This window comes from Rhododendron vialii, chromosome 8a (assembly GCF_030253575.1).
Source record: "Rhododendron vialii isolate Sample 1 chromosome 8a, ASM3025357v1".
Taxonomy (NCBI): domain Eukaryota; kingdom Viridiplantae; phylum Streptophyta; class Magnoliopsida; order Ericales; family Ericaceae; genus Rhododendron; species Rhododendron vialii.
Window position 1 is genome coordinate 5,186,422 of NC_080564.1, and position 24,482 is coordinate 5,210,903.

General features: G+C 38.8%; 2 protein-coding genes across 2 annotated transcripts; both read right to left on the reverse strand.

The window, feature by feature from the left end:
* Positions 1–2,823: 2,823 nt before the first annotated feature.
* On the reverse strand, positions 2,824–9,061 carry LOC131298848 (uncharacterized). Its single transcript, XM_058324341.1, has 3 exons — positions 8,561–9,061; positions 6,698–6,976; positions 2,824–4,178 (listed from the first exon to the last, which is right to left on the reverse strand). Exons 1-3 carry the CDS (start codon positions 8,822–8,824, stop codon positions 3,069–3,071), a joined length of 1,653 nt encoding a protein of 550 aa, XP_058180324.1. The 5' UTR covers positions 8,825–9,061; the 3' UTR covers positions 2,824–3,068.
* Positions 9,062–11,195: 2,134 nt separating this feature from the next.
* LOC131298850 (glycosyltransferase BC10) lies at positions 11,196–18,921 on the reverse strand. The gene is made up of 11 exons (XM_058324342.1): positions 18,440–18,921; positions 16,907–17,023; positions 16,462–16,562; positions 16,116–16,187; positions 15,874–15,955; positions 15,681–15,761; positions 15,182–15,220; positions 14,526–14,591; positions 12,733–12,882; positions 11,684–11,812; positions 11,196–11,532 (listed from the first exon to the last, which is right to left on the reverse strand). Exons 1-11 carry the CDS (start codon positions 18,674–18,676, stop codon positions 11,497–11,499), a joined length of 1,110 nt encoding a protein of 369 aa, XP_058180325.1. The 5' UTR covers positions 18,677–18,921; the 3' UTR covers positions 11,196–11,496.
* Positions 18,922–24,482: the final 5,561 nt, after the last annotated feature.

Here is a 24,482-nt window from a genome sequence, read left to right on the forward strand (position 1 = left end):
GTGTGAACCCCACCACAAAGCGATATCACTTTGCTTACCATGCAATACACTTTTTGGTAATCATGACAGCACTTTGTGGTGGAATCTACATCATTTCGACTAATAGGAAGGAAGGTAATGTCCATCCTCTTAAGTGAAGGGTGAACAAAACTCAACTCTGGCGGTTATGTCATTGCAATAAGCGCAAGAATTTGCTTTCTATGACAATGGAAGATTTTTCCGGGAATTGTCTTTTCGAAACCAGACACAACAAAACAAATAAAAAATTGGTTAAAAATTACTAATTGATTTGATTTGGACGGTCCTTTTGGTTTCAAATCTTCACCATACCTAAGAGAGATAAAAAAGAAAATTTTCTTTTAAACATGTTCGATAAAATTGAAACATACAGAAAAGTGAGAGGAAAAATGCCTCCAAGGTACTGATGAATCTATTAGAAATAGAAACTTTGTATTGCATTCAAGTCCCTAAGTTGTCTCACAAATTACAAAAATATCCTTCTAATTTCCTCTCTTGCTTTGCCCCCACATGCTGGGGCGAATGGAGCATCTACTGCCGGCACTTCTTGAGAAGTACTGTAGTATGGAATTGGGTTTGGTTATGTTTGGATTTAGGTTTTGAAATTCATAGAAGGACTTGGCTTCTCTCAAACTTGAGGGGCTCACAGAGTCAATCAATGACTGTATTTTTTTAATTCAAGTCATTCATTTTGTTGATCTCGATACGTAGCTTGTTTAAAACAATGTCATTTTGTAAAAAAAAACATGTAATGAGATTATTCATATTTCTTAGCTAACTCAACCAAGCAAAAGCAAGAAAATTCATGTGATAGAGACCCAAACACCGAATTGGGTTATCCCCTTTACTATAATTTTTGCCCGTACAATGGAAATAACCTAGTACCATGAACCTTTAACTAAGTAGACCTTGAACCTTTTATCAAGGGGGCAGCTATTCACAGCCATCTATTTCCTCCATTAACTCGTTTCCTTCACTTAACCCGCCACCCATATATTTAATACAAAATTTACTCCAAAATAACCCACAAAATTTACCTAAACTTCCTAGTATACCCCTCCCTCCATTCCCTCTCTCCTAGTTTCCATTGCCACCACCACCACCACCACAAACCTCCATCGCCGCCACCACAGACCCATAACCACCACCATTGACCTCTTCTCTCTCGTTGTTCTCTCCCTCCCTCCCTCCTCTGTGTCTTCACCATGCACCGCGTTGCACCATTGCCGAACCACCACCTCCATAACCGCCACCACTGAACCACCACCACAACAACATTTTCAATTTTTTTTTTGTCAATAATAGGTTAAAAATGGTTGTGAAACCATTTTTGTCTATGAGCATGTGAGATTGAAAATGAAGCCCACGTAATCAGTTCAAAATTGAAAAATAAAAAAATTGTGCTGACGATGAAGACGTTTGGTCTGTAAATGTCGAAATTATTGGCATTAAACGATATTTAAAAACCAAATTTTAGTATATTTTGGTATTTGCTTACCGAAATTTTACTTCACAAATTTATTTTGACTTACGTTTGAATTCAGAACCTGAATGTCGAAAAAGTTAATACTATATGGTAGGTAATTACCGAAATTACGTAGGCATTACGGTAACTAATTACCGAATTTATATTTCACAAAATATAAGTTTTATGACTTAAATTTCGGAACATGATTGTCAAAAATAATAGTACTGTAATATTCAGTAGTTAAATGTCAAAAAAAGTACACTTTTTTCAGACCTGAAAATCCAAAAAATCTTGGTCGGAAAAATTGAAATAATCTAGATGGGGGAAGGAGGAAGTCGACTGAGATTTAGATGTTGAAAAAACTTGAAAGAGAGGAGAAGAGAGAAGATGACGATGAATTTGATTCAATTTCTATATTCATATCAAAACCTAGAAGTGAGTCATCTTGTTCTTTTTCAAAGGAAGGAGAGGAACCCTTCATTGATACAATATATAATCCTTGCTTCTTCATTGAGATTGAAATGAACAAGGGAAGAATTAAAAAGTTTAAGAGATGATAAAGAGTGAGAGAGGAGCCGAGAGAATTTGACAGGGAGGAGTCGATTGGAAATTTTTTGCAAACTTGAGCTGTTTTTTTTTTTTTTTGATCTACTAAATTGTTAAAGGAAGAAGGGGAAGGGAAGAAGAAGATGAGGGCAATTAGGTCATTTTGCATTGAGGGTCATGTTTGTAATTAGTTGTAAAATTTTAAAGGGCAATGGAGAAAATAATAGGTTGCGAATAGCCGCCCCTTTTATCAAATAGGAGTACCATTCAACACCTTATAAAGCCAATTGGTGGGAAGTGGATAAATGCAACAAACCCAAGTTATTGTGACTATGGCTTGCTAAGTATAATTGATTTGCTCTAGTGATCGTCAATTGTTTTGTAGAGCAAGCAGAACTTGCCAGCTAGCCCAGTTGGTTTAGCGTTCGACCAAGTTCGAAGAGAGATTGAACTTCAAATTGCAATCGAAATGTCTGAATAGATGAGAAAATGAAAAGGGCAAAACCAAAAGATTAAAAAGTGTGCATGATTCATGAGCATTGGCATTGCTTACATAGCACAAAGAAACATGCATCTATCTGCATGTTACAAAACAAGTGTCACCCTTCTTTCCTCAAAGCATGAAGCCGAAAACAATACCAATTCACAAGACATAAAGGGGTAGAAGAGGTCATTAAGTTTGAGACTCTGAAAGCCTGTAATCCAGAATTCGATATAGAACAATGGTCGCTTCTTCACTTTTGGTGCTTCAAGCCATTGGAAACAAGTCTTCCACTCTACTCCCACATGAATTGTGTTCATAATATCCTTCTTCAAAGTCTTATTAATGCCTCAAACAAACAGGCACCCACAAATACAGAGGCAAAAAATATATGAATGTTCCACCAGGCACGCGAATATAGTGTGAAACAAAATAAATGAAATTAAACAAAGCAATTCTAAGGGATACACAACCCAAATACCCAAGCAACAGCAAAAGTTGAACCAAAACAAAGAACCCAAGACTTTCTGTACACAACCAAGATCAGAAACAGAATTAACGGCCAAACCAGCCTCTCTGGGGCTGGCCTTCACCCTCATTCATCAACTTGTCCAATACCACATTCAAATCAACAGACTGTCCATTCTCCGTCAACCTCCTAACCGTAGCTCTCACTTGGTCTCTCGTGAATCCCATTGTCGATAACTTGTCAACCACGTCATCAATAGGAACCCTGTTACCCGATCCACCAGAACCGGACCCAACACCACCACCCACCCCAGTAGCAGTGGGCAATGCCTGTGGTAATACACGAGCGGTGGGGAGCTGGGGGTAAACGTTTCCACCACCTTGGGCTGAGGCAGAAGACAAATGTTGCTTCACAGAGCCACCACCATACTGAGAAGGGGACCCACTGTAAGAATATGGTTCATTGGAACCGGATGAAGGGCCCGGCCCGTAGGAACTAGAAAATCCTGAATTGGGTCTGCTAGACGGTGGCTCATACATGTTGGGTGGAGCCCCATAATACTGCTGGGTCCCACTGGGTGGATGAGGAGGAGGTTGGTGGAGGTTTGGTGGGTAGTTCTGTGGGGGACCATAAGGTGGTTCTTCTAGATGGTGCCCTAATGAAAGTTGAGGTTGTGGAGGATTAACTGCTGAGAGAGATGGGTGCTGCTGAGGTGGCGGTGGTGGCGGTTGATTGTACTGTGGGGGAGGTGGTGGTGGCTGATATGGTTGTTGTGGTGGTGCTGGAAGAGGAGGCGGCAACTGCTGAGGAGGAGGGGGGTGCTGGTATTGCTGATTTGAGGCTTCTTGTGTTTGACCAGGCGGAGGGGGGAAGTAAGGCTCCCTCTGAGGTACGGTGCTAATCTGATTAGGAGGGTACTGGTGCTGAAGCTGAATCTGAACAGGAGGGGCCAGATTCTGTTGCGAAGCAGTTGGAGGAGCATTGGGTAGAGAGAGAGTGGAAGGAGGTTGTATAATTACTGGTGGGAGTGGTTGGTGAAACTGCTGAGGCAGCGGTGGTGCCTGATGCAAATTATCTGGTCGGGCAGTGTTATGTGGGGTTTCTGGTTGGGGCTCTATCTTGGACACTTGCAGAAGGTGAAGCTGACCCTCTACTCTATCTTGCTTATCCCTTACACCCTGCACACCTTCTTGTACCTGCAGGTAGTGGCGGATCCAAGAATTCAGTATGGGAGCACTTGTTAATCATAGCCTTGAAAATGAATTTCCACCATCAGGCACAATGCCATTCAGAGTCCATGTTTCATAGGTCTTACAGATGGGTTCATGAAAAGTCCTAACACTAGAATTAGAAGCAAAAGCCCTACCATTCACAAGAAATTACAACCAGTAGATTCTGAACAAAAATTGAGCAACCAAGAATCATGTAAGAACATAGAAAATTTATCATGTCCATCGAAAAAAACTATTATAAGACCCTTGAAACAAGCTTCCATGAGGAAACTGAAAGGCTGAGAAAGAGTTGTACCATGGCCAGCAAGAGGAGAAAGGAGATTAAGGGGCTGCTACAGTTACTTTGGGCAGTATAAGAGTGGTTTGTTTGATACTTGCAAAAGACAAAAGGGGCAGTAGTGCAGGTTTTAAGGGTGCTAGTGTAGGGTTAAAAATCCAGAACGATGACCCCCTGGTTGCACAGTAGATTTGCCTGTCTACAGGACTTCACAACGGTTTAAGTGTAAAAGATGACCAGTGAACCAGTATAAAAAGTAGACCAATATGCACAACAACTTGGCTTTTCCTACAAACCAAACATAAGGAATCAAAGAATCCCTATGGCTGAGATTGTCTGAATGTTAACACTAATATGCAATCTTGTCAACGGAAGGGCCCTTACTGACTTAACTTGATGTGAGAGACCACTAAAACCAAAGACGCACCCATCTCATCACCCCTCTCCTAGGGTAAGGTATTTCCAACTTGATAAACTTCACAATCCTAGATGAATCTTACACCAAACCAATACCCCCTGGGATACTAGCCAGCTTAGCTGGTGAAGTATCATGGTCTAACACTACAGCCTGGGACCTAACGTGGTACAGACCATCCTTCACCAAAGGACCAGGATAAAAATATCCGGGGAGGTCAACTATCACAATTCACAGGGCAATCTCAACATCAAAAAGACAACATTAGAGGTTCCATATTTGCTGCATTTTAAGAAGACAATGTGGCAACCTTTTTTGGCAGGTAAGTTAAGAAATTGAACTTCAGTCTATTTATCCGGGAATGAGAGCAAACCTGCGTGGCAACGTTTGGACTAGAATCATGCTGAAATGATTGTGGGGGGGGGGGGGGGGGGGGGGGGGGGGGGGGGCAATAATTTTCGATGATAGTGCTCTTGATTTTAACCACCCATACCAACAAATTTAAAAGAAGAGAAAACAATGTAAGCTTCCTTCAAAACAAGTACTTGAAAACTTTAGTGTGCATTATTCAATTGATCACCATATGGACGGTTGCACAAGGTAGGGAAGACCATAACAAACAGAGGTTAGGGTAGCAAGGAAATAGATGGCTGTATATTTCTCCAGATGAAGTATGGTCCAAAATCCAGATAGGATGAAAAGGAATGGATTTATGCATCCAGCGAACTTGGACTCAGGGGATTAGTAATCAGAGAAACTGAGAAACTCATCCGGTAAGATCATCATTCTAAACCTTTACAATAACAACTCTAGGCTATAGTGTAACCTACCGGAATAATGAACTTCTGGCCTATTTTATTACGTCATCTTTGTCATACTAATTCCAACATTTAGTATTTAAAAGGCTGCATCTCAGCAAGGAGAGGTGACTTGCTTTCACAGGCAGCTTGGTATTGCACCATTTGTCTCTCTTTGTTTCTATCTATCTAGTTACGAAAGGTGTTGGTTGACGCATACTGAATTAAAGTATATGGAGACCTAAAAGAGAGGAATATCATCACGATGGACGGCCATAAATGATGTGATTGCAACGTTGATAAACTATGCTACTATTGCCATGCGTCATATCCAGTGTTCTAAATGGCGGCTGCCTAGGCACTTGGAGGTGCCCTACCGCCACGCCAATAGCCCTTGGCATTTGATTTGGCGCCCAGGGAGGTTTGGCAATGTTTGGCGGCGGCCTTGGCGGGCCTTGGCGTCGGCGTCTTTGGAGGCCTAAAAAAAATATATATAAAAAAAAATAATACGAGGGAGGTGAGCGAAGCCTTGCTACTTATTGTCTCATTCAACTTATTTGCTGGTTGCTACTGCTTAATTTAATTTGGGTTTGTACTTTGAAGTTTGAATTTGCATTATGGATACATGGAATATAGTTTGATTGGATAATGGTTTGTTAAAAAAAAATAAAAAATAAAAAAATCCGCCGAATTGCTTGGCGCCGCCTAGGCGGCTTGGTGCTTGGAGGTGGGTCTCCGCCCGACTACCGCCAAGCGCCATTTAGAACATTGATCATATCAAGTTAAGAAGGATGGGACTGCCATCACATCCTGATTTTTCAAAAGCAGTGTGCATATCATTCAGCAAACGAAATTCGATAGCAACATTTTAGCGGAGTAACAGTAAACTGCAGCTGCAGTTAAATTAGATCCACTTCCTGCATCAGATTCCCCTAGAACTGAATCCAGCAGAAACTTTTACAAAACAGTTAGTGCATTGTAGAGGAAAAAATACCTCTCGAAGAATATTTTCCAGCTGCCTCAGCTGACCATCAGTACTTCCATGATTGGTACCAGAAGATATCTTCAAATCATCCATTGAATTCTCAAGGTGGCGAGTCCTGCTCTCCAGCTGAGATAAACGTGCACTAACACCTTCCAATGCATGCAGTATACTATCAGCATGTTTCTTCATGGTTCGATCAATCGCGGACACTATTTCTACATTATTAACATTACGATCCTTCTCTAAAATAACATTTGCAGGTTCAATGGAGTCGAGAGAACCATAATTCTGCATAGATCAAGAAGCACCACACACATACTAGTTACAGAATGAAAAGAAACATAGACAAAAGCAGACATCCGTAAACATAATTTGGTTGAACATTGGAGAGTACTGCCATAAGGAAAATTACATTTGGTTACCACAGTAACATCCCTAACGGCCTAACCAAAAGAAATTACATTCACCCCAAGACTCATGAGGTATAATAACAACTCAATACAAATACGATAATCTCAAAACATAATAAGCTTGAAATTCTTGACAGATATCCTTTATCATGCTTATGCAAAAATGTAAATTTGGCAAAAATGTGTTGCTAAACACTAGGGCATGTGAGGCCTTTAAGGCCCGCAATTGACCAAAAAGGCACTGGACCGAATCAATGCAAGTCAAAGGGAATGGGTCGCCTCATCAGAAGATGAACCTTCCTTTGCAGGTCACTACCTTTTCCTGGGCTAGATGAGATTTTGTTGCTGCTCCCAACCTTGGATCCTTCTATATCCTCCCATTTCCAAACCCGTCCACTCCCGTTTCACACAATTAAGGTTAGAATGAGGGACCAAGGGAATGGGGATGAAATATTCTCTTAGGGTTTGGAAGGCTGGTATGGTATGGGTGTTGCTTTCACATGGACTAGTGGATTTTGGTACCCATGTGGATTTGCTTTCAGAAAATCTTAAAATTGATCAAGGCGGGACATATCAAAGAAATATTTGCTTACAAGGACTAGTGGAAATTCCCCTCCTTCCATGTTCCGTCCTGGTCAGTTTTTGAGCTCTACAAATGGGAGAGGTTCTCTAAAACCAAACTCACATGGATACCAAAAGGAAGTTTGCCCGAAACTAGTGAGGTAGTCTTGGAGAGCCTTGATACGCTCCTCCAGTCTCTCCACTTGAAGATGGGGTGAGGTTCAAGTGGGGTGAGGGCAAGAGTGGAGAAACTAGAGGAGCATATCAAAGCTCTCCAAGACTACCTCACTTCGAGTTTTCTTTAACAGATTAGTATTTCAGGAGCAAGCAATGCTACAACCACATCCATTTACACACCCAAATATGAGTTCTGTACTTGTGTGTGTGTAAATGGGAGTGGTTGTAGCACTTTTGTTCTCCAAAAATAGTAGAACCATACCCAATTACACATTCATTTACCCAATCACACTCACAAATGTGTGGGCCCTTCACACACTACAGTGTGTTCATCATATGTTTTTATCAACTACCTAACGAGTCGTTTGTTATTTCATTCACTTCCGTATAAATGTAAATAAATGAGGAGTATTTATCATTTAAATTTTCCTTGAGGGAGAAAAGTTGTCCAAAAATACTAGAACCACACCCAATAACACATTCATTTACCCACTCACACTCACAAATGTGTGGGCCTTTCACACACTACACACATTTAGTGTGTGCACCTCAACTAGTCCTGGGCACCAATTCCATCCTCGACTAGCGGGGCCCAATGAAAGCCGAGGAAAACCCTTGCCCAACAAAGTTCATACACATACATACATACAGGTAGAGAGAGAGAGAGAGAGAGAGAGAGAGAGAGAGAGAGAGAGAGAGAGAGAGAGAGAGAGAGAGATCTTACTCTGCCAGCAATAGCAGTACCACTGGTCTTGGAATCAGCTGAATTCCAAACCCTAGCCCCACTCGAATCAAGATTCGACTGCTGCTGCTGGGACGATATGATTGGTTGGCGGATTGGCTGAAAATCATAGCTGGGCACGATCTCTTCCTTGTTCCCGATGAGGTCTTCTTGAGGAGGGTTCATCAGATCGATGATATCGTTGTCGCTCCGCTGGGAATTTGTTAGATCCATGATCTGTTTGTCCATGAACTGCGACGTATTCATGGGGCTTCCAGTTCTGGATTGTCGTAGCCCTACGCAGATATATAGGAGTAGAATTCTAGAGAGAGGAGAGAGAGTATATTTGGGGATTTACTTCAATTCGTTCCTTGTAGGGGGTTTTGGTTTACATATGTGTTTACTTTACGAGAAGAACCGATCCGAAAGAAAGACTTCTGGTTTCTTCTTCACGTCACGATTGTCACGGCGGATTAGCGTTTCAAAACGATGACGTGTTGGTGCACGATAGATGTTCCTTGGAGCGGGAGTGTTGTATATATCCTTTGGGCATATCCGGACCAGCAACACTATTCCGCCGTTCTGTTTCGTTGTTCCGCTCAATTTCACCGTTCATTTCAACGATCAATGATTCGAATTTCAAAAAAATTATTTCACTGAGAGCGATGAGACAGAACGGTGGGGTAAACTTTTTATGTTTCCTGATTATGTCCGGCCTAGGCTGAAATGGCCCCATCCTTTCGAGTAATGTTACAGACACAATTTTAAAACATAACTCCGAACACAATCGTATCCAGAGTCGTTGGATGCGCATGGATCCACGTACATCACCAAATGCAGTTATTTCCATAATTTTATTTTAAAATTATGTTCCTAGATTTTCTTTTATTGGATATACTAGGAGATTATGTTCCTAGACTTTCTGCACACTAATCCGGCTTGTGTTGGTATGAATTTTCACCTTTTTGAGTGAATGAGAAGCAATAGATATTCGCCCAGTTCCAGTTTTCACATTCCGGGAATGTAATTTTTGCCCCCAAAAAACCTCGTACCTATAGTCTAATACGGGAGTTCGTGAGCAAATTATTTTTAAGATTCTGAATAATGAAATGTAGATTATGAATTTTTGGATCACAATGAAAATTTATTAAAGTGTGTAGATGCAGAATAGAATCAAAAGATTTCATAAAAGGTTTTGCGAGTGAGATTATTATAACCAGGATTCGAAAAACTCGCCCGGAGGTGATTTTCTGTTTCTACATTCTCCAGAATTGATTCATTTTGATAGATTCCATTTTATACTCCTAATAATCAACTCCCCCATACTCAAAATTCCAAATGCAAAAATGTAAACCGACAACCAGGCTCTGTTGCAAATAATCTTATTAAGAAAATGACTTTTCAAATGTTCACTTATCTCAATTCCATAACATTCTTGTCCTTGTTTTAATTTTAATAATTTCAATTCCGTTAAAATTCTTGTCCTTGTTTAATTTTTATATTCTTGTCCTTGTTTTTTTTTTTTTGACAAGTTGTCCTTGTTTAATATACTAGCAATACTCGTTGGCAGTCTGGCCTCATGATCACGTAGGAAGTCTCGAGTTCGAACTCAGGGGGCACCATCCACATCCACATCGACGAGGGCACCATCCACATCCACATAGACATCGACGACATGTCTAACTGTACAGTAATAATTTTCATTAAGCTATTAGTCCCCGTTTCAAAACCATAAATAAGTACTTATTTTTTAAGAAAATAATTTCAAGCTCAAAAATAATATGTTTATACAAATAATTTTCTTATCAATATGAATCTTGTTTGATAGATTTCATCAAGATTTTTTATACGGTGCAAAAAAGTCAAAAAATTATTTTTCATTTACATTATTTTTGAATTTAAAAATATGAAATAAGTTGCTTATTTTCAAAGAAGGTTTCTAGAATGGGTCCGAACTCATTGACATTCTGCATTGAACAAGAAATAAAACAACAATAGTACTACTAAAAACTAGGTTAGCATTCCAAACAGTGAGGAAATCAAGTAAACAAATGTTAAATTCCTGGAGCAATAGGTTGATTGATTTTCAAGTTCAACTAATTTTCAAGTTTGAGTCAGAAATTTCTTTCAATCACAACGAAGCTTGTCGCATTTCTTCGTGCGTTCCTCGAGAGTTCTTTTTGCAAGTCTCGAGGAAACGATTTAGAAATAAGGCTGTTTTCGTAATGAAAACTAACATGTAATGGGTACTGTAAATATGCAAAACCCAAATCCAGCCACTACGAATAAACGAAATACAGAAAACACCAAGACTTGTGGCTGGCTGACGCCACAACAATCAATCAATTGGCAGATTACATACACATTAGCAAGGAAAAGGAGGAAATCCTTGTACCTTTTATACTTACATTTGAGAGAGAGGGAAATACAATAACTGGGTGTATAAGAGTAAAAACAAAAGAAAAGCTCAGCGATTATACATCATCACCCTCCTTATTGACCATACATACAAAAAATACGTCGTCGTTGATAATACTTTTACCCAAAAGAAATACATACAATGTTCTTGATACTTTTTGGGAAGAGTCAATGGGGCATAGTTCGAAGCTCAATATCAACCGGTGTTTTTTTTTATCCATAATATCAAACCGTGTTTGAACATACAAAATGTTCAAGTGACGCAAACTCTAAGTTTTGCAGAAGTCTCCTCTAGTTACATTCTGGTCTAGACAGAATGTATATCATCTATGGAAGACCCAGCATCTTTCAACATAGAGCAAGGAACAACAGCACGAGTATATACAGCTTACAGGGGTTTCAATTTCTTCTCCCCTACCCTTTTTACAGCTCCCGTCCCTCTATTTTTGCATCACAAATTACACAATCTTTTCCGTGCTTGGTAACACTTATCCCGGTTATAGTTGATATTAATTTGATATTTACTTGTCGCTTCTATGCGAAGCTCCCAACACAGACTGTAGACAGAACACATAAAATCAGCGAATCAGAAAATTGAGATTAATTGTGGTGGAAAAAACAGAAATCTGCATAATGCAATTTAAGACTATCATCAAATAATTGCACAAGGTGCCATTTGCCTTCTAAACAAGAAAGTAAAAAACTTACCATGTTAAGAAGCCGAAGAGCAGCTGGCCTAGTGAACTTCCTAGCAAAAAGGAAGCATGGAGAGGGTTTCCCCTTGCTAGTGCACCATTCTCTTCGGTATTCTGTCTCATAATAGATATTATCTATACCCTGCAAAGTCACCAAAACATGCGGATACATAAGCTTTCGAATCATTCGCGGTTGTCAACTTCAGCAACTTATTTCTCAAGCCAGCGTTAACTAGAATGTAGGTTATGGATATTAAGCTATATTAACAAGTTTTCAATTTGCGACTTTGGTTAGAACAAGCGGTTAAGCAAAGAAACTAATGCATTCCCTCCCTTGGAAACCAAACTGCTCCAGTAGACCATAAATGTCTAGCGAATATCTTTATAGCCTCAATTGAACAAATAAGTTGGCTACAAAAACAACAAAATTTAGAACACCACGAATTGAAATTTGAAATTATAGACATCATATCTACCATAAAAGGAAACTTATCTTTAGCCTCTCTTCTTCTTTTTTTATAACTAAATCTCTAGTCTTCCAAAGACCTTAAAATTCACTAATGTTACGCAGGGAAGGATGAAAAAGCTCTTGTCAAAGATAACGGAGGTTTTTCATGAGTGATGAACATTCTGATCTCTAGTTTATTTGGGAGCGGTTTGAGAGCATCGGGGCTCCCTCGAGCGTGTCAAGAAGATGAAATCAATGAACCTGAGATTAATCAGCTCATTGCAGGTTGAGGCGAGGTGTTTATGTAAATTTTAAGCTCGGTTCACATTTAATCATGAATCTTGAAGGGGACATATCACATATTTGTTTACCAGAAGAGGCCTCTTCAAATGTAGCATTTTGTATGGACTAAGAAATGATCTCCTCACAAGCTTGAGCTTTTTGCAAAACCACTCTATCAAAGCACAGATGTAGCCTCAAACACAAACATAAGAAACTGAAGAGCTGTGAAGGTATAGTTCCTCAAAAAGGTAACAGCTGAGGGAAGACAAACCTCCTTGCACTAAATAATCAAAACCCCAAAAAAAAAAAAAAAAAAAAACAAGACAACACACCTTAATAGATTGGATCACTGTGGGAGTAGCATCTGCTAACTTATATGTCACGGGATGCCATCCCTGCCGTTTAGGGTCTTTGACGGATGAAAGATCCCATGATGTATGAGTCAGCGTCCTCCGTGTAATCTCGCCTTCAAGTCCTTCTCGCTGAAATTTAGAAGCAAAGATTAGAAAACAACATTGAAACTAAAGCTAATGATACATTCTACCCCAGCTAGCTGCCTGAAGACATATAACCTGTCATGGTATAAAAAGTAACACATACCCCCCTGTGATGTGGACAAAACAGCAATTATGGGAAAACAGCAAAACTAATGGCAACTGTTAAAATGGAGCTTGAATAAACAAATTTTCTCTACTCCTACCGGTCATGAAAGACCAAGATAAATTTCTCAGTTATAAACATATGTTACTTTCCAATTTGCAGTTTAGTAAAAGTGTAAAACCAAAAGGGCTCTATGTACTTTCTGGTCAAACAACAGGAGCGTACTTTCCCCAAACTAGTGATATTTCTGAAATGTCTAGCTCCAGATACCCAGCACTGACAATGAGCGAAAATGCCAAACCAAAAGATCTCGTGGCGGTTAGCTTCTTTACATCTCAAGATCTTTCTATTCTACACAGACCCTAAACATTTCTTTCAGACAACTTCGCTCTGAAATTTGCTCTGATATATATCAATTGGCAGGTACATGAGTTAAACATAAACAAATGAAGTCAATCAACATCAGGGATTGGCCAGGGTAGGGCCAAAGACTCGAATTAAAAGCAATGGTAATTTGGTTCAACAGCATGACTACTTCCCTCCCTGAAGCACAACCTAAGTCTCCTGTAACACCCATACTAAGGCAATCCCACATTGGTGGGAAATGCGTAGGCTAAGTTATATACAAAGAAAAATTTTCACAGGTTAAGTTATCAAGTAACTACTAAAGCATTTGGGCAATGTTGGTAGGCCATTTTCACAGGTTACTAGGCCTGCAAAGGGTGGGTCTTTACACATTATATCAAAGCACAACCTTGGCCTATGTGGTAGGGTCCACCTCTAGATTATGTACCCATACGAGTCACCTCTGGAACTCATAAGGAGCAAACTGTTGCGCCCAACAATGTATTTATCAAGCTACCAAAACACCATCCCTCAAGTGCAATCTCATCTTGCACGTGGAGGTTTGAAACCGTGGTAGGGTCCGCCGAGCTATGATACCATGTTAAGTTACCAATTGTTCCAAAAGCTTAAACTATAAGGAAATGGGCCAACTATGCTTATCAAGCTATTCATCACCAAGAAGTTACTGAGCCAGTGATTTATATGGAATGTTACGTTCCCCTTTTTGAAACATCACCTTTTTCAAACCCCAAAACTGATGATATAATATCCTAATTGTCTGTCTATAAAAAGGATTAAAACTCAGATAAACTACTAAGTACCGAAAGTAATTGCGTAGAAACACCCAAAATACAGGTCATAGAATGAGTCATCTGGCAATTTCATGTCACAATTTGGGCCAAACTAGTATTAAATTATATAGACTAAGAAACAACTTAGCAGCTCGCACAAAACTTAGTTTTACACAGGTTTGGAGAAAATTGTGTCCAACTATCAAAGAAAGTTTGTGATGTGAAAGATAGTCCTAGAGGAAAAAACATCTTTCAACAGTATGATTTTCTTGTCCTAAGTCCAATTTACCACAAACTATATTGATTTTGCTGTTTTGGGAAACACAAGCAATTCATTTATTTTCCCCCTAAAATAGGGGTCAGCAGAGTTGAAAGAAAGATCAACTTACCGCCAGTAATGTCTGAACGTAGTGTTCATCTGGTATACAATTATGCTCCTTCGATACATCAGCAGGCTGCACATAGCCCAAACCTTTGAGAATTGAGAATCAAAACTCCATCTATCAAACCATGCCCAAGTATAATTGCAGTTTAGTCTAGATATGTTGGCTATCACTTCAAGACCATACTATAATAAACCAATCACCACAAAAACGCAGAGCCAAGATGCCTTTACATGTTTAAACCTTTCATTGCACATATACTTGTAAATGGAATGTACCTTGGTGTATCATATTGTAATCAAATCGTAGCTATTTATAGCAAAGATTAGGCATAATCATATCATACTATTTAGGGCATAGATTAGGCTTGATTAGCCTTACCATTTGTGTATCATTTTTAGGGTTATATATACCCAGCCTTGTAATCTTCTAACGATCAATAATACATACCAGTTTCTCCTCTCTCTGTGTCTCTCACGTATGTCTGTTATCATGGTATCAATAACAATCAATAATAAATAGCTACGATTTGATTACAATATGATACACCAAGATACATTCCATTTACAATACTCCACTGTGGTTTCAGTTTTGAAGGCGTCATACTGCCAATATATGTCACTAGACACTAGGAAAATGGAAAAGGAAAACAGGAAACAAACCATGGGATGCTGTCGCCAAAACTCAGGTAGCGGCCTCCTCTGTATAATCATTAAAAATAGGTCAGCAAGCTAAGCAGCAAAAAATAAGTCCTCAACAAACAAACAATTTCTATAACTCTGTTATGACATGAAGTTATTCTTATTCATCCTAGACTATAAAGAAGTAGGATCAGACAGCAATAGATGGATCAGGACCCAGAGATTTAGGAAACTAACATACTGCAACTGAGCATACTTGTTCCTACGAGAATAGTAAGGATGTTGATATCAAGTTTCAAACTGAATCTTCAATCACTGTGTAGTAGGTTGAGAAGTAAGAACGTCCTTCCAGGTGGGTGGGATGGAGTCCTAAGGAAAATATGGTTCTGATGCTGATATATTCAATTAAACAAAAGTTTCTACTTCCAGAATCAGTATAGAATGCATGCACAGTGCAACAAGAGAACTATAATTTTGAAGTGATAAAACCCTTCTACGACGTTGATTGCATTCAACTTGCCTTGCAATGCCATTGAAACATAGGATATACTGTGTCATCTTTCATTGTAATCTCTGCATGTTTTCTTGTGAGAACAACCCACTGCAAGAAGATGAATAGACCGCTAGAATTTGTTAAACATTGAACTATAGATAACATTTCTTGGTTTTCTATTGGCCTACAAGAAGTAGCAAAACCAAAATTTAACTCTTACCTGGGATCCTTTCCTCCAGTTATGAAGAGGAATCACAGGATGCATTTTTGGATTGTAGCGGCCCTCTTTTGTGTCAGAAAAACTGCTCCAACATCAAAATTAGAGAGAAAGGATAAAAACTTTGGACTCAAAGTCTTGCACTTTCAAACTCAAAAGAGCTATAATACCGATCTTTATCTAGCATGAAAACACTGAGTGCTTATTGTATCAGCAATGGGGAGATCAAGAAATGCAGTACTGACCTGTCCACAAAACTAGTTGGTGCAGACATAATATAGTCATATGTGTAGCTGAAGTTGTACAACGGTATGCAGCTGAAACAAGTTTAAGTAGCCAAAATAAGACTAGATAAAAAGAGCACCAAAAGAATAACTTCTACCAGACAATATAGTGAGGCACAACAAATACTTGATACCACTTTACTACACATACAATAAAAGTATAAAACATTTCTATTTGACTTTGTCTTCTTTCTTTAATTTTTTCCCCCTGTGGCTTCATCTTTATGCACAATGAAAGTATGTTTAGAACATTTGTAGAGAACAATATATCATAATTCCCAACAGCTTTAAGGAGATTAAAGCGCACCTGTCTGAAAGAAAAAGAAATCGAACATTAAAAGGATCCGCAAATGCGTGCTTCAGTAAAATACGCTCTGCCCTAATCATGCTCGCCTCTCCCCAATCTACCTGGAAAGAAAAACACTCAGTAACTATAGGTATGCCTCTGTAATAGAAGGGAAGCAACATTTCTTAAATTATTTTCTAAGAACACTTGATAGTTGAGGGCTGAGACAATATTTGACTGCCTATACAACTGAACGATCAAGGTCGTCTTCCTTCACATTACAGCCTTTCGGCTTCCAACAGTAGATGGATTTTTTTCCGATGTTAACTATTTGAAAGCATCCACGTGAATATATCTAATATCTTGAAACTGCAGGAGCTTTACATTCTTCTCTTAAGGAGACCTCAAACGTGAAGAAGATAACTGTCAACTCTCCACTCCAATAATAGATGTCCAGTACACAAACCTGTATGCTGTCATTAACTTGACGATTTAGGAAATAAGTTGATCTTGTTGTTGCCCTGTTGAAGAGGAACCCAGGCCTAGAGTGAACGAAGATTGAAAATTTGTTCTCTTTATCTCCCTACAAACCCGCAAAAAGTGCTTGTTAAACAAAAATAAATAGGTAACACTCGTGAACCATAAGAATTACCATACCTTGCCCCCATGATATGGAAAATGGAAAACATTTCACTTGCATATACAATGTGAATGAACGAAGACACATACTGAAAAAAAAAATGATTTTGATTGCCATACTATGTATATATATAGGACAACATCAATCACCATCCTTCCCATTCTCTGCAACAAAAATGACTAATCTGCCCATCTACTTAACAGCAGCTCACACAAGGCACTGAAGGCAGTCATGATGTGAAGCACTTTTTGTGCCAGTGTAATAGGAGTCTACAATTTAACAAACAAAAAGCAATTCTAGATCTGCTGAACATAGCGAAGATTAAATTCAGCATGTAGCTAGTTTATATCATTACAACATCTCAATAACGAGACCCCACCAGATAACCGTATTCCACTAATACTTTTTTTTTTTTTTTGATAGGCAAAAGTAACATCATCTACAATGCACCAATCCAGAAACCAAATCAATCATCTTTCGAAATGGATAAGATTTGAAAGTACGTAAATCACATCTAACCAGAAACTCACAACCTTACCAACACAGAATCAATAACATACAAATCGGACAACTAGCTCAACTAAGGAAAGACTCCCCTACCACTCAACGAGAGTCCTAAATGAGAGGAGGACCAGCCTACCACCCGATAAACGACTTCAAGCGAGGAAAAGATTCCTCTACGTTAGGCGAAGGCCTTTGAGTAAGAGAGATATTTGCGTGGCGGCCAGGTACTGCTAACCGCCCACTGGATGGTAGATAATATGCATATAATGTCAAACATATCGATATCAATAGGCATTCCCGTATATTAAAACAATTTTTTCCGGATATCGATACAACCTTCGCACATTATCCACCGATACAACTTTTGCACATTATCCACCGCACTAAGGGCTGAGATTAGCATTTTCCTAGCATTATAACAAGCCGTCCTATGCTAAATTTAGGGGTGCAAATTAGCCGGGCTGAGCTTTATAGTGTTCAAGCTCTGCTGGCTTATTAAATGAGCGTAAAACTCAAGCTCGAGCTTGGCTTGTTTATATATGAGCCGAGCCCTTCACAAGCCGAGCCTGTCTGATTTACTTAACAAGCCTCTTTAAATGAGTTGAGCCTACAAAACGAGCCGAGCCGAGCTTTTGAGTGTTGAGTTCGGCTCGTTTATTTAACGAGCCTTAAACTCAACCTCGAGCTTGGCTCAATTACTTAACGAGCCGAGCCACAAGCATCTCGGTTCATATGCAGCCCTAGCCTAAATTGCAGCTCAAACAAATTGTCAACATACACTGTAAATGAAGTGATCATCCGTACAGTAATGAATAATACCAAATACGTATAAAGCTCCTGACATGAAAAGATTACCTGAAAGAAAGCATCCCAAACCATATCCAGCGGAAGCCGATTCCTCGCGATAAACAGGAACGCGATTTTCGGCTTCTGAACATAAGGAGGAGAAAACAGACCCAACGTCCTGATTCGACTGGACTGCGACTCCAGTAAAACCACACTCGCCCAGCAAAACCCCAAGAACAGCACGATTAATAATAGCCTTCTCTTCCATTGGTGATGCGACTTCAACGGATTAACCCTTCGTTTCATCTAGTTTCCAACCTCACTTAACGATGCTCAATCATTTCGAGCTGATTCCGAGGCAGAATTACCCCAATGTTGGGGCTCAACTGAGTAAGTTAAGCTCAGCGATAATCCCGCTTTTCACCAAAATTTACTCCAGAAACTCCAATTCTTCACCTTCAAGCTTAGAGTAATTGCAAGCCAGTGAATTACAGAAAAAACTTCACAATCGGTCGCTCTCCCTCTGTCTGTCTGTCTGTCTGTCTCTCTCTCTCTCTCTCTCTCTCTCTCTCTCTACCGCAGTTTCGAGTGGAAGAATTGGGGAGACTGACTCTGACTGAGGGGAGTCGTTCTCTGGAACGAGCTTTGGACAATGGCGTGTCTTGAAATGGAAATAATGGTGAGTTGCGTATGATGCAGGGGATCAGATCCACCTTTTCCAGTGATGAACGTGGGCCCGTCGTCATGTTTACTGCAACATGGGCTATAGATATTTTTATTTTTATTTTTATTTTTGAAGGGAGGCTATATAGTTTTTGATTAAACTCCTCCAACCCAATGATCACAAAAATAAAATAAAATAACTCCTCCAACTCAGGAGAGGAAAAGTTAATTAGGTGCCCTAGGGACGCTATCCTAAGTCACATATTCGCGTATTTGTGTGTGCATGAGCGAAAGCGCGAACATAAAAGCGTCTTTGAAACACATCCATTAAATATCGCAAGAGTGAGGATTAGGAGCAGAAACGTAGAGCATTTTGAAAAAATATGTAACTAATTAAGGTCTCACATAGATCTCTCTAGAGAGAGATGCTAGAGTACAAATTGTTTACAGTATTTGGATGCATACAATCGACGCTCAAATATCAATTTTTTTTTACTAACTAGAAAATGCAGATAATATATATAAGAAAGCATTACAACAAAAGGGGATACTACTGGTCTGAAACTACAGAGAAAACAAAAAATGAAATACAAAAAAAAAAAAACAAACAAACAAAACAAATCAAAAGCTGCCTGGAGCTAAGACGCAGGAATCGGACCCATCTATTACGCTCGGGAAGGAGGGTTGAACTAGTGGTTAAGTATGGACACAAAACAGACTCTCTTGGATGGACATGCCGCACAAACTTGAGCTCATTACCACCACGGACATCTATTAAGTGGGAAAAAAACGTGGGCCATTGTAGTAAAAGACTAAAAGGAAATAAAGCAGAAAGAGTAATGCTGAAAACATGTTCGTAGCGTGCTGTTAAATAAAAGCATCACAAATGGGGGGTTAGACCAGATCATATATGACAGGACCAGATCAACAACTAACAACCTGGTTTTGCTATCATCATTGTATATACGGCTTACATGGACTATGTTCTTTTCTTTATAACCGGATATTCAGGCTAAATTGTGCGCGTCTCAATTGATTTCGGAGTTCTGAATTTAACAAACGGACAAATCGTCAGGTGGTCTCAAGGTTTGGAATGTTTGGCCTCCTTAGAATGTGAACATACGATATCATAGATGACAAATACTTATTTGTTTTCTCATACTCACTTAGAAAAAAACTATTCTTATTTTACTCTACATAATATTTTTGAACTATTCTTATTTTATTCTGCATAACTTGATTAGAATAAGCAATATTTGTGCGACTTTTTAGGCCCCGTTCCGGAACGATAAATAAGTACTTATTTTTTAAAAAGGCAATTTCAAGCTCAAAAATCATGTGCTTACGTAAATAATTCTCCTATTACTATGGATCTTGTTTGATAGATCTCATTGAGATTTTTAATACGGTGCAAAAAAAAATTGAAAAATTATTTTTTATTTACGTTATTTTTGAATTTGAAAATGTGAAATAAGTACTTATTTTTTAAGAAGATGTTCTGGAACGGGGCTAAGAAACAAACTCACCTAATATAATTATTATAAGTAGTTAGGTAATTTTTTAAGTGTACATCGCAATCATTAACCAACTAAAAAATACTGGTGGAAGGTTGCATCAGACTTGATAATTTCGTTGACTTGATAATTTAGTAGGAGAATATCCTCAATGAGCGTAAACAAAAAAAAAAAAAAACCCACCTTGTACTCCTTTGACCTTTGACGCAAGGGGAAAAAAAGAAAAAGCAACTGACAAAACAAAAATTATACACTGTAGTATGTGTTTTGCCAAGCTCGAAATTTTTTTTGGGTGTTGCTCGGCAAAGTGATCACGCGGTGCCTTAATATCCTTTACAACTATATTTAGATATATGCGGTGGTAAAGAAAAAATATACTACATCGAGGATGGTGTTATGAAACAAAAACTTCGGCAGGAGTCAAACTCCGACAAGGACCCTTTGACACATAACTAATTTTGGTGATGTGGTGGTGGCTTGCATTTAACATTTTGAGGACGAACAAGAGTTTAAGGCTTAAAATTGTTTTGATAATTGAATTGAGACCTGATAAGAATGTCAAATAAAGTAAAATGATCACCACTTTAAGTGAGTGAACAAAACATCCTTAAGTATGTGGGTATTTTTGCGAGAAATTGAATTGCATAAAAACCAAAAGCTACCTAAAACTTCAAAAAGAAAAATAAAAGATTACAGTGAGGCAAGTGATCCCGGCGAGGCTCTTCTAGTAGTAGATTAAAAACTGAATGAAAGGTTATTTATTTATTGGTTAAAATTTATTTATTTTTTTTCATTATACAAAGTGTTGCGGTTAGTGTCCAGGACCACCTAATAATGTTTTGTTTAAGTGTGGGTAGGATGCTATTTTGTTAATTAATTTGGATTCGATCATAATAGGTTGGGCAAATTCCTTAGACGCAAGAAGAGATCCTACTCTCATCCTAAATATACGTGTTTGGCTCACTTAAACACACATTCCAGACACACCGGGATAGATGGTTATTTTCCAAGTTTGTGGTTTTTTAGCTCGTTGATTTGATCGGTCTCGTAGCAGCAGCTTACCATCACACTTGGGATTATGACGTCTTTGATCACAATCTTGTAGCAGCAGCTTACTATCACACCTAAGATTATGGCATCTTCATCACTAACAAGTAATGTGCTTTGGATTTAAGTTTTATTTCATATGCCATGCCATGGAACGAAGCATGAAGTTAGGGTCTGTGATTTTGGATAATCAACACAGCTCAAATCTTCTTCAAATTGAAGGTAAAAAGGTCCAAATCCTTTATAATAAAATTTAAAAAAAAAAAAAAAAAACAACCTCCACCTACAATTTGATACTTACACTTCACTTGAACCTTTGCTTGTGCTGGTGCTTCTTTGATTGCGTGATGCCGTTTCACTAGCTAGCATCTAGTAAGAACGTAGGCCAAATTTAGCTTGCTCTCCATATCAATTCGTAGAGCAGTCTCAATAGACTTTTTAGAATTGCATACGAAAATTCATAGCTGCCTCGAAAGAGCAAATATGAAGATGTTATTCGATATTTTAATCACAATTACAACTCCTGACCAGGGTCAGATTTACATAAAGGCCAGGGTGGGCACGTGACCCCCTGGCCTTTGAACAATCATCAGTTTTACACCAGTTACATAATATAACTTCTATTTAATCCCTGAAAAATAACACTACCCCTTAATATTTTAAAATTCTTAAGGGAACTCTTTCGTTAATGTGAGTTGAATATGCCGATTATATGTTATAATTAGGATTTCTTTAGTTAGTCATTAGAGCGTTTAATTATGTGCTTTAAGGTTTTTGATATCCAAATTAGGGGTCAATTATAAAAGGTGAAGAACTTGACGAATAAATATTCAACTGTTGTGCGTATTTTTATAAACATTGTAAACCTTTTACATGAAATGGATACCGGTTAAAGTATACGTATAGTATTATTCTCTTATGTTTGCCTATGGAAAAAAAAAATTCTAAGTTACGATGAATTAGTGCAGTATAGTATATGAATTAGTGCTCCCTCTGTGTCATATTTCTGGATCCGCCACTGCTCCTGACGATCTATGAATCTATTCTAATTATCAACGAAGATTTTGGAAGGGTTCCTCGTCTTCTTGTTCGGAAAAGAAGTAAATGACAATTACTTGAAAGTGGTATTCACTCTTCAAGCTCCCAAGTTATTTAGCTTTTGAGTCTGGCAAGGGCCGACAACGGAGGGAAAACGAAAGGCCTTCTCTGGTAGGCTAGACGGGCCGTAAGGGAAAACGAAAGGCCTTCTCTGGTAGGCTAGACGGGCCGTAAGCGCAGTGGAAACGGGCTTCCCAAAAATGCCATCTTGGGCCACCACTCCAAGCTTTCAACTCTTTGAGTGAAAATGCGGCAAAAGGAAAGAAAAGATATCCATGGACCAACCCTGTCATCTCACCCAATTCGGAATGGAAGTCTCGATCAACCTGTCATGATCATGTTCTCGTGACTACGGAAGCACTTTAAGCAGCGGCTTTGTTGGAGTCATACCATTGTGTTTGAGAGGGCCATAGAAATCACGTTCGAAAAGGGTAGACAATTAGTTAGAGAGCAGCAAGTACTCAAGCAAAACTTGTTGCAAAAGAGGGGAAATTTCAATCATATTTGGTAGCCCTTGCTTATATTTCTTATTTATTTTTGAATTATACTTATCTCTTATGACTTGATTGAAAACCCTAATCAATAAGGTTTTTCCTTCTTGTCACTCTCCGTTTAAAGTATTGTTCCCGACCTCTTCCTCCAACTTACATTCGATTCTTGTTTTGATCTCGCGGCTAAGACGGCTCGCCTAAGACAGCATAACAAGAAATGATTGACTGACACTGACCTACCCAACTGTACTATGTATCTTGGAAAATGATATTCGCGCTCCATTTTTTATTGATGGCGCTCCACTTTGATAAGCACCCGACAATGACATTAAGGGTGCGCTAGTTGGCTAGTTTTAATTGTTTCTTCCGTTAATTTAGTGGTTTTTAATTGCTTTTGCGTGAAAGGTAGTTTAGTTTAGTTTTGTAGAAAAAATCATGCAGAGCAGGATTGTTGAAAGTCAAAGCTTGTCAAGATTATTCGAAGTGCAAAGATGATTAAGATCAGGATAATGAAGTCCCAAAGCTTAGGCTAGAAAGACCCGAAGAGGACCCGACGGCACGAAAGGCCAAGGCAAGGACCAAAAGCCAAGTGCTGGAGATAAGCAGCTCGGTACCAATACCAAGTAATTCCTCCTATCGGTACCGAGACCCCTTCCAGCGACATCAGATAAGCAACTCGGTACCGATACCAAGTAATTCCTTCTATCGGTACCGAAGCTCTTAGCACAGCAACGTAAGGCCTTTGCTATCGATACCGAGGGACTTAGAGCAGATTTTCAGAGCATCTTTTAAGAATATTCTGTGCGCGACCCTTGGAGTATAAAAGCCCATGATGTCATTGTACAAACAAGTAGAATAGATTTGATTACATTATTTTTAGATTGAGATCTAGATTTTGAATTATTCTTGAATGTTCTTCAATTTTCCAGTTTTGAATCTTTATTTTTCTGTCTTAGTTAGATAGTTTTTGATATTGTCGTCTTTATTAAAGTTGTAGCAAATTACTCGATCTATCGTTTAATCTAATTTTCTTCTAGTGTTGTTAATTCAATAATGCTAAGTAGATTTTTACTTGCTCCTATCTCAATAGATATGTGTGAGTAGTTTTCCAAGGTTAGGTCATGGGGTGATTAGCACCTCATGGCTTAAGTAGAATTGCGTTCTTCACCATACAGTTTAAACCTTTGGTTCGAGAATCGATGTGGGGTTCGGGTTTATTTGTCAAATCGCTAAGGTATTAATCTTCTTGATCATGTGTAGGTAAGAGTTTCGCCTACTTACCACACATGATGCTTGGAG

What these genes read in the sequence shown, in the direction of transcription:
- LOC131298850 (XM_058324342.1), bottom strand. Translation starts at nt 18,676, where the DNA reads ATGAAACGAAGGGTTAATCCGTTGAAGTCGCATCACCAATGGAAGAGA. An exon ending in AAGTTAATGACAGCATACAG is followed by an intron (nt 16,563 to 16,906) that starts GTTTGTGTACTG and finishes TTTTCTTTCCAG; the next exon opens with GTAGATTGGGGAGAGGCGAG. An exon ending in CCAACTAGTTTTGTGGACAG is followed by an intron (nt 15,956 to 16,115) that starts GTCAGTACTGCA and finishes ATGTTGGAGCAG; the next exon opens with TTTTTCTGACACAAAAGAGG.
- LOC131298848 (XM_058324341.1), bottom strand. Translation starts at nt 8,824, where the DNA reads ATGAATACGTCGCAGTTCATGGACAAACAGATCATGGATCTAACAAAT. An exon ending in GTACTGCTATTGCTGGCAGA is followed by an intron (nt 6,977 to 8,560) that starts GTAAGATCTCTC and finishes TGATCTATGCAG; the next exon opens with AATTATGGTTCTCTCGACTC. An exon ending in TGGAAAATATTCTTCGAGAG is followed by an intron (nt 4,179 to 6,697) that starts GTATTTTTTCCT and finishes CACTACCTGCAG; the next exon opens with GTACAAGAAGGTGTGCAGGG.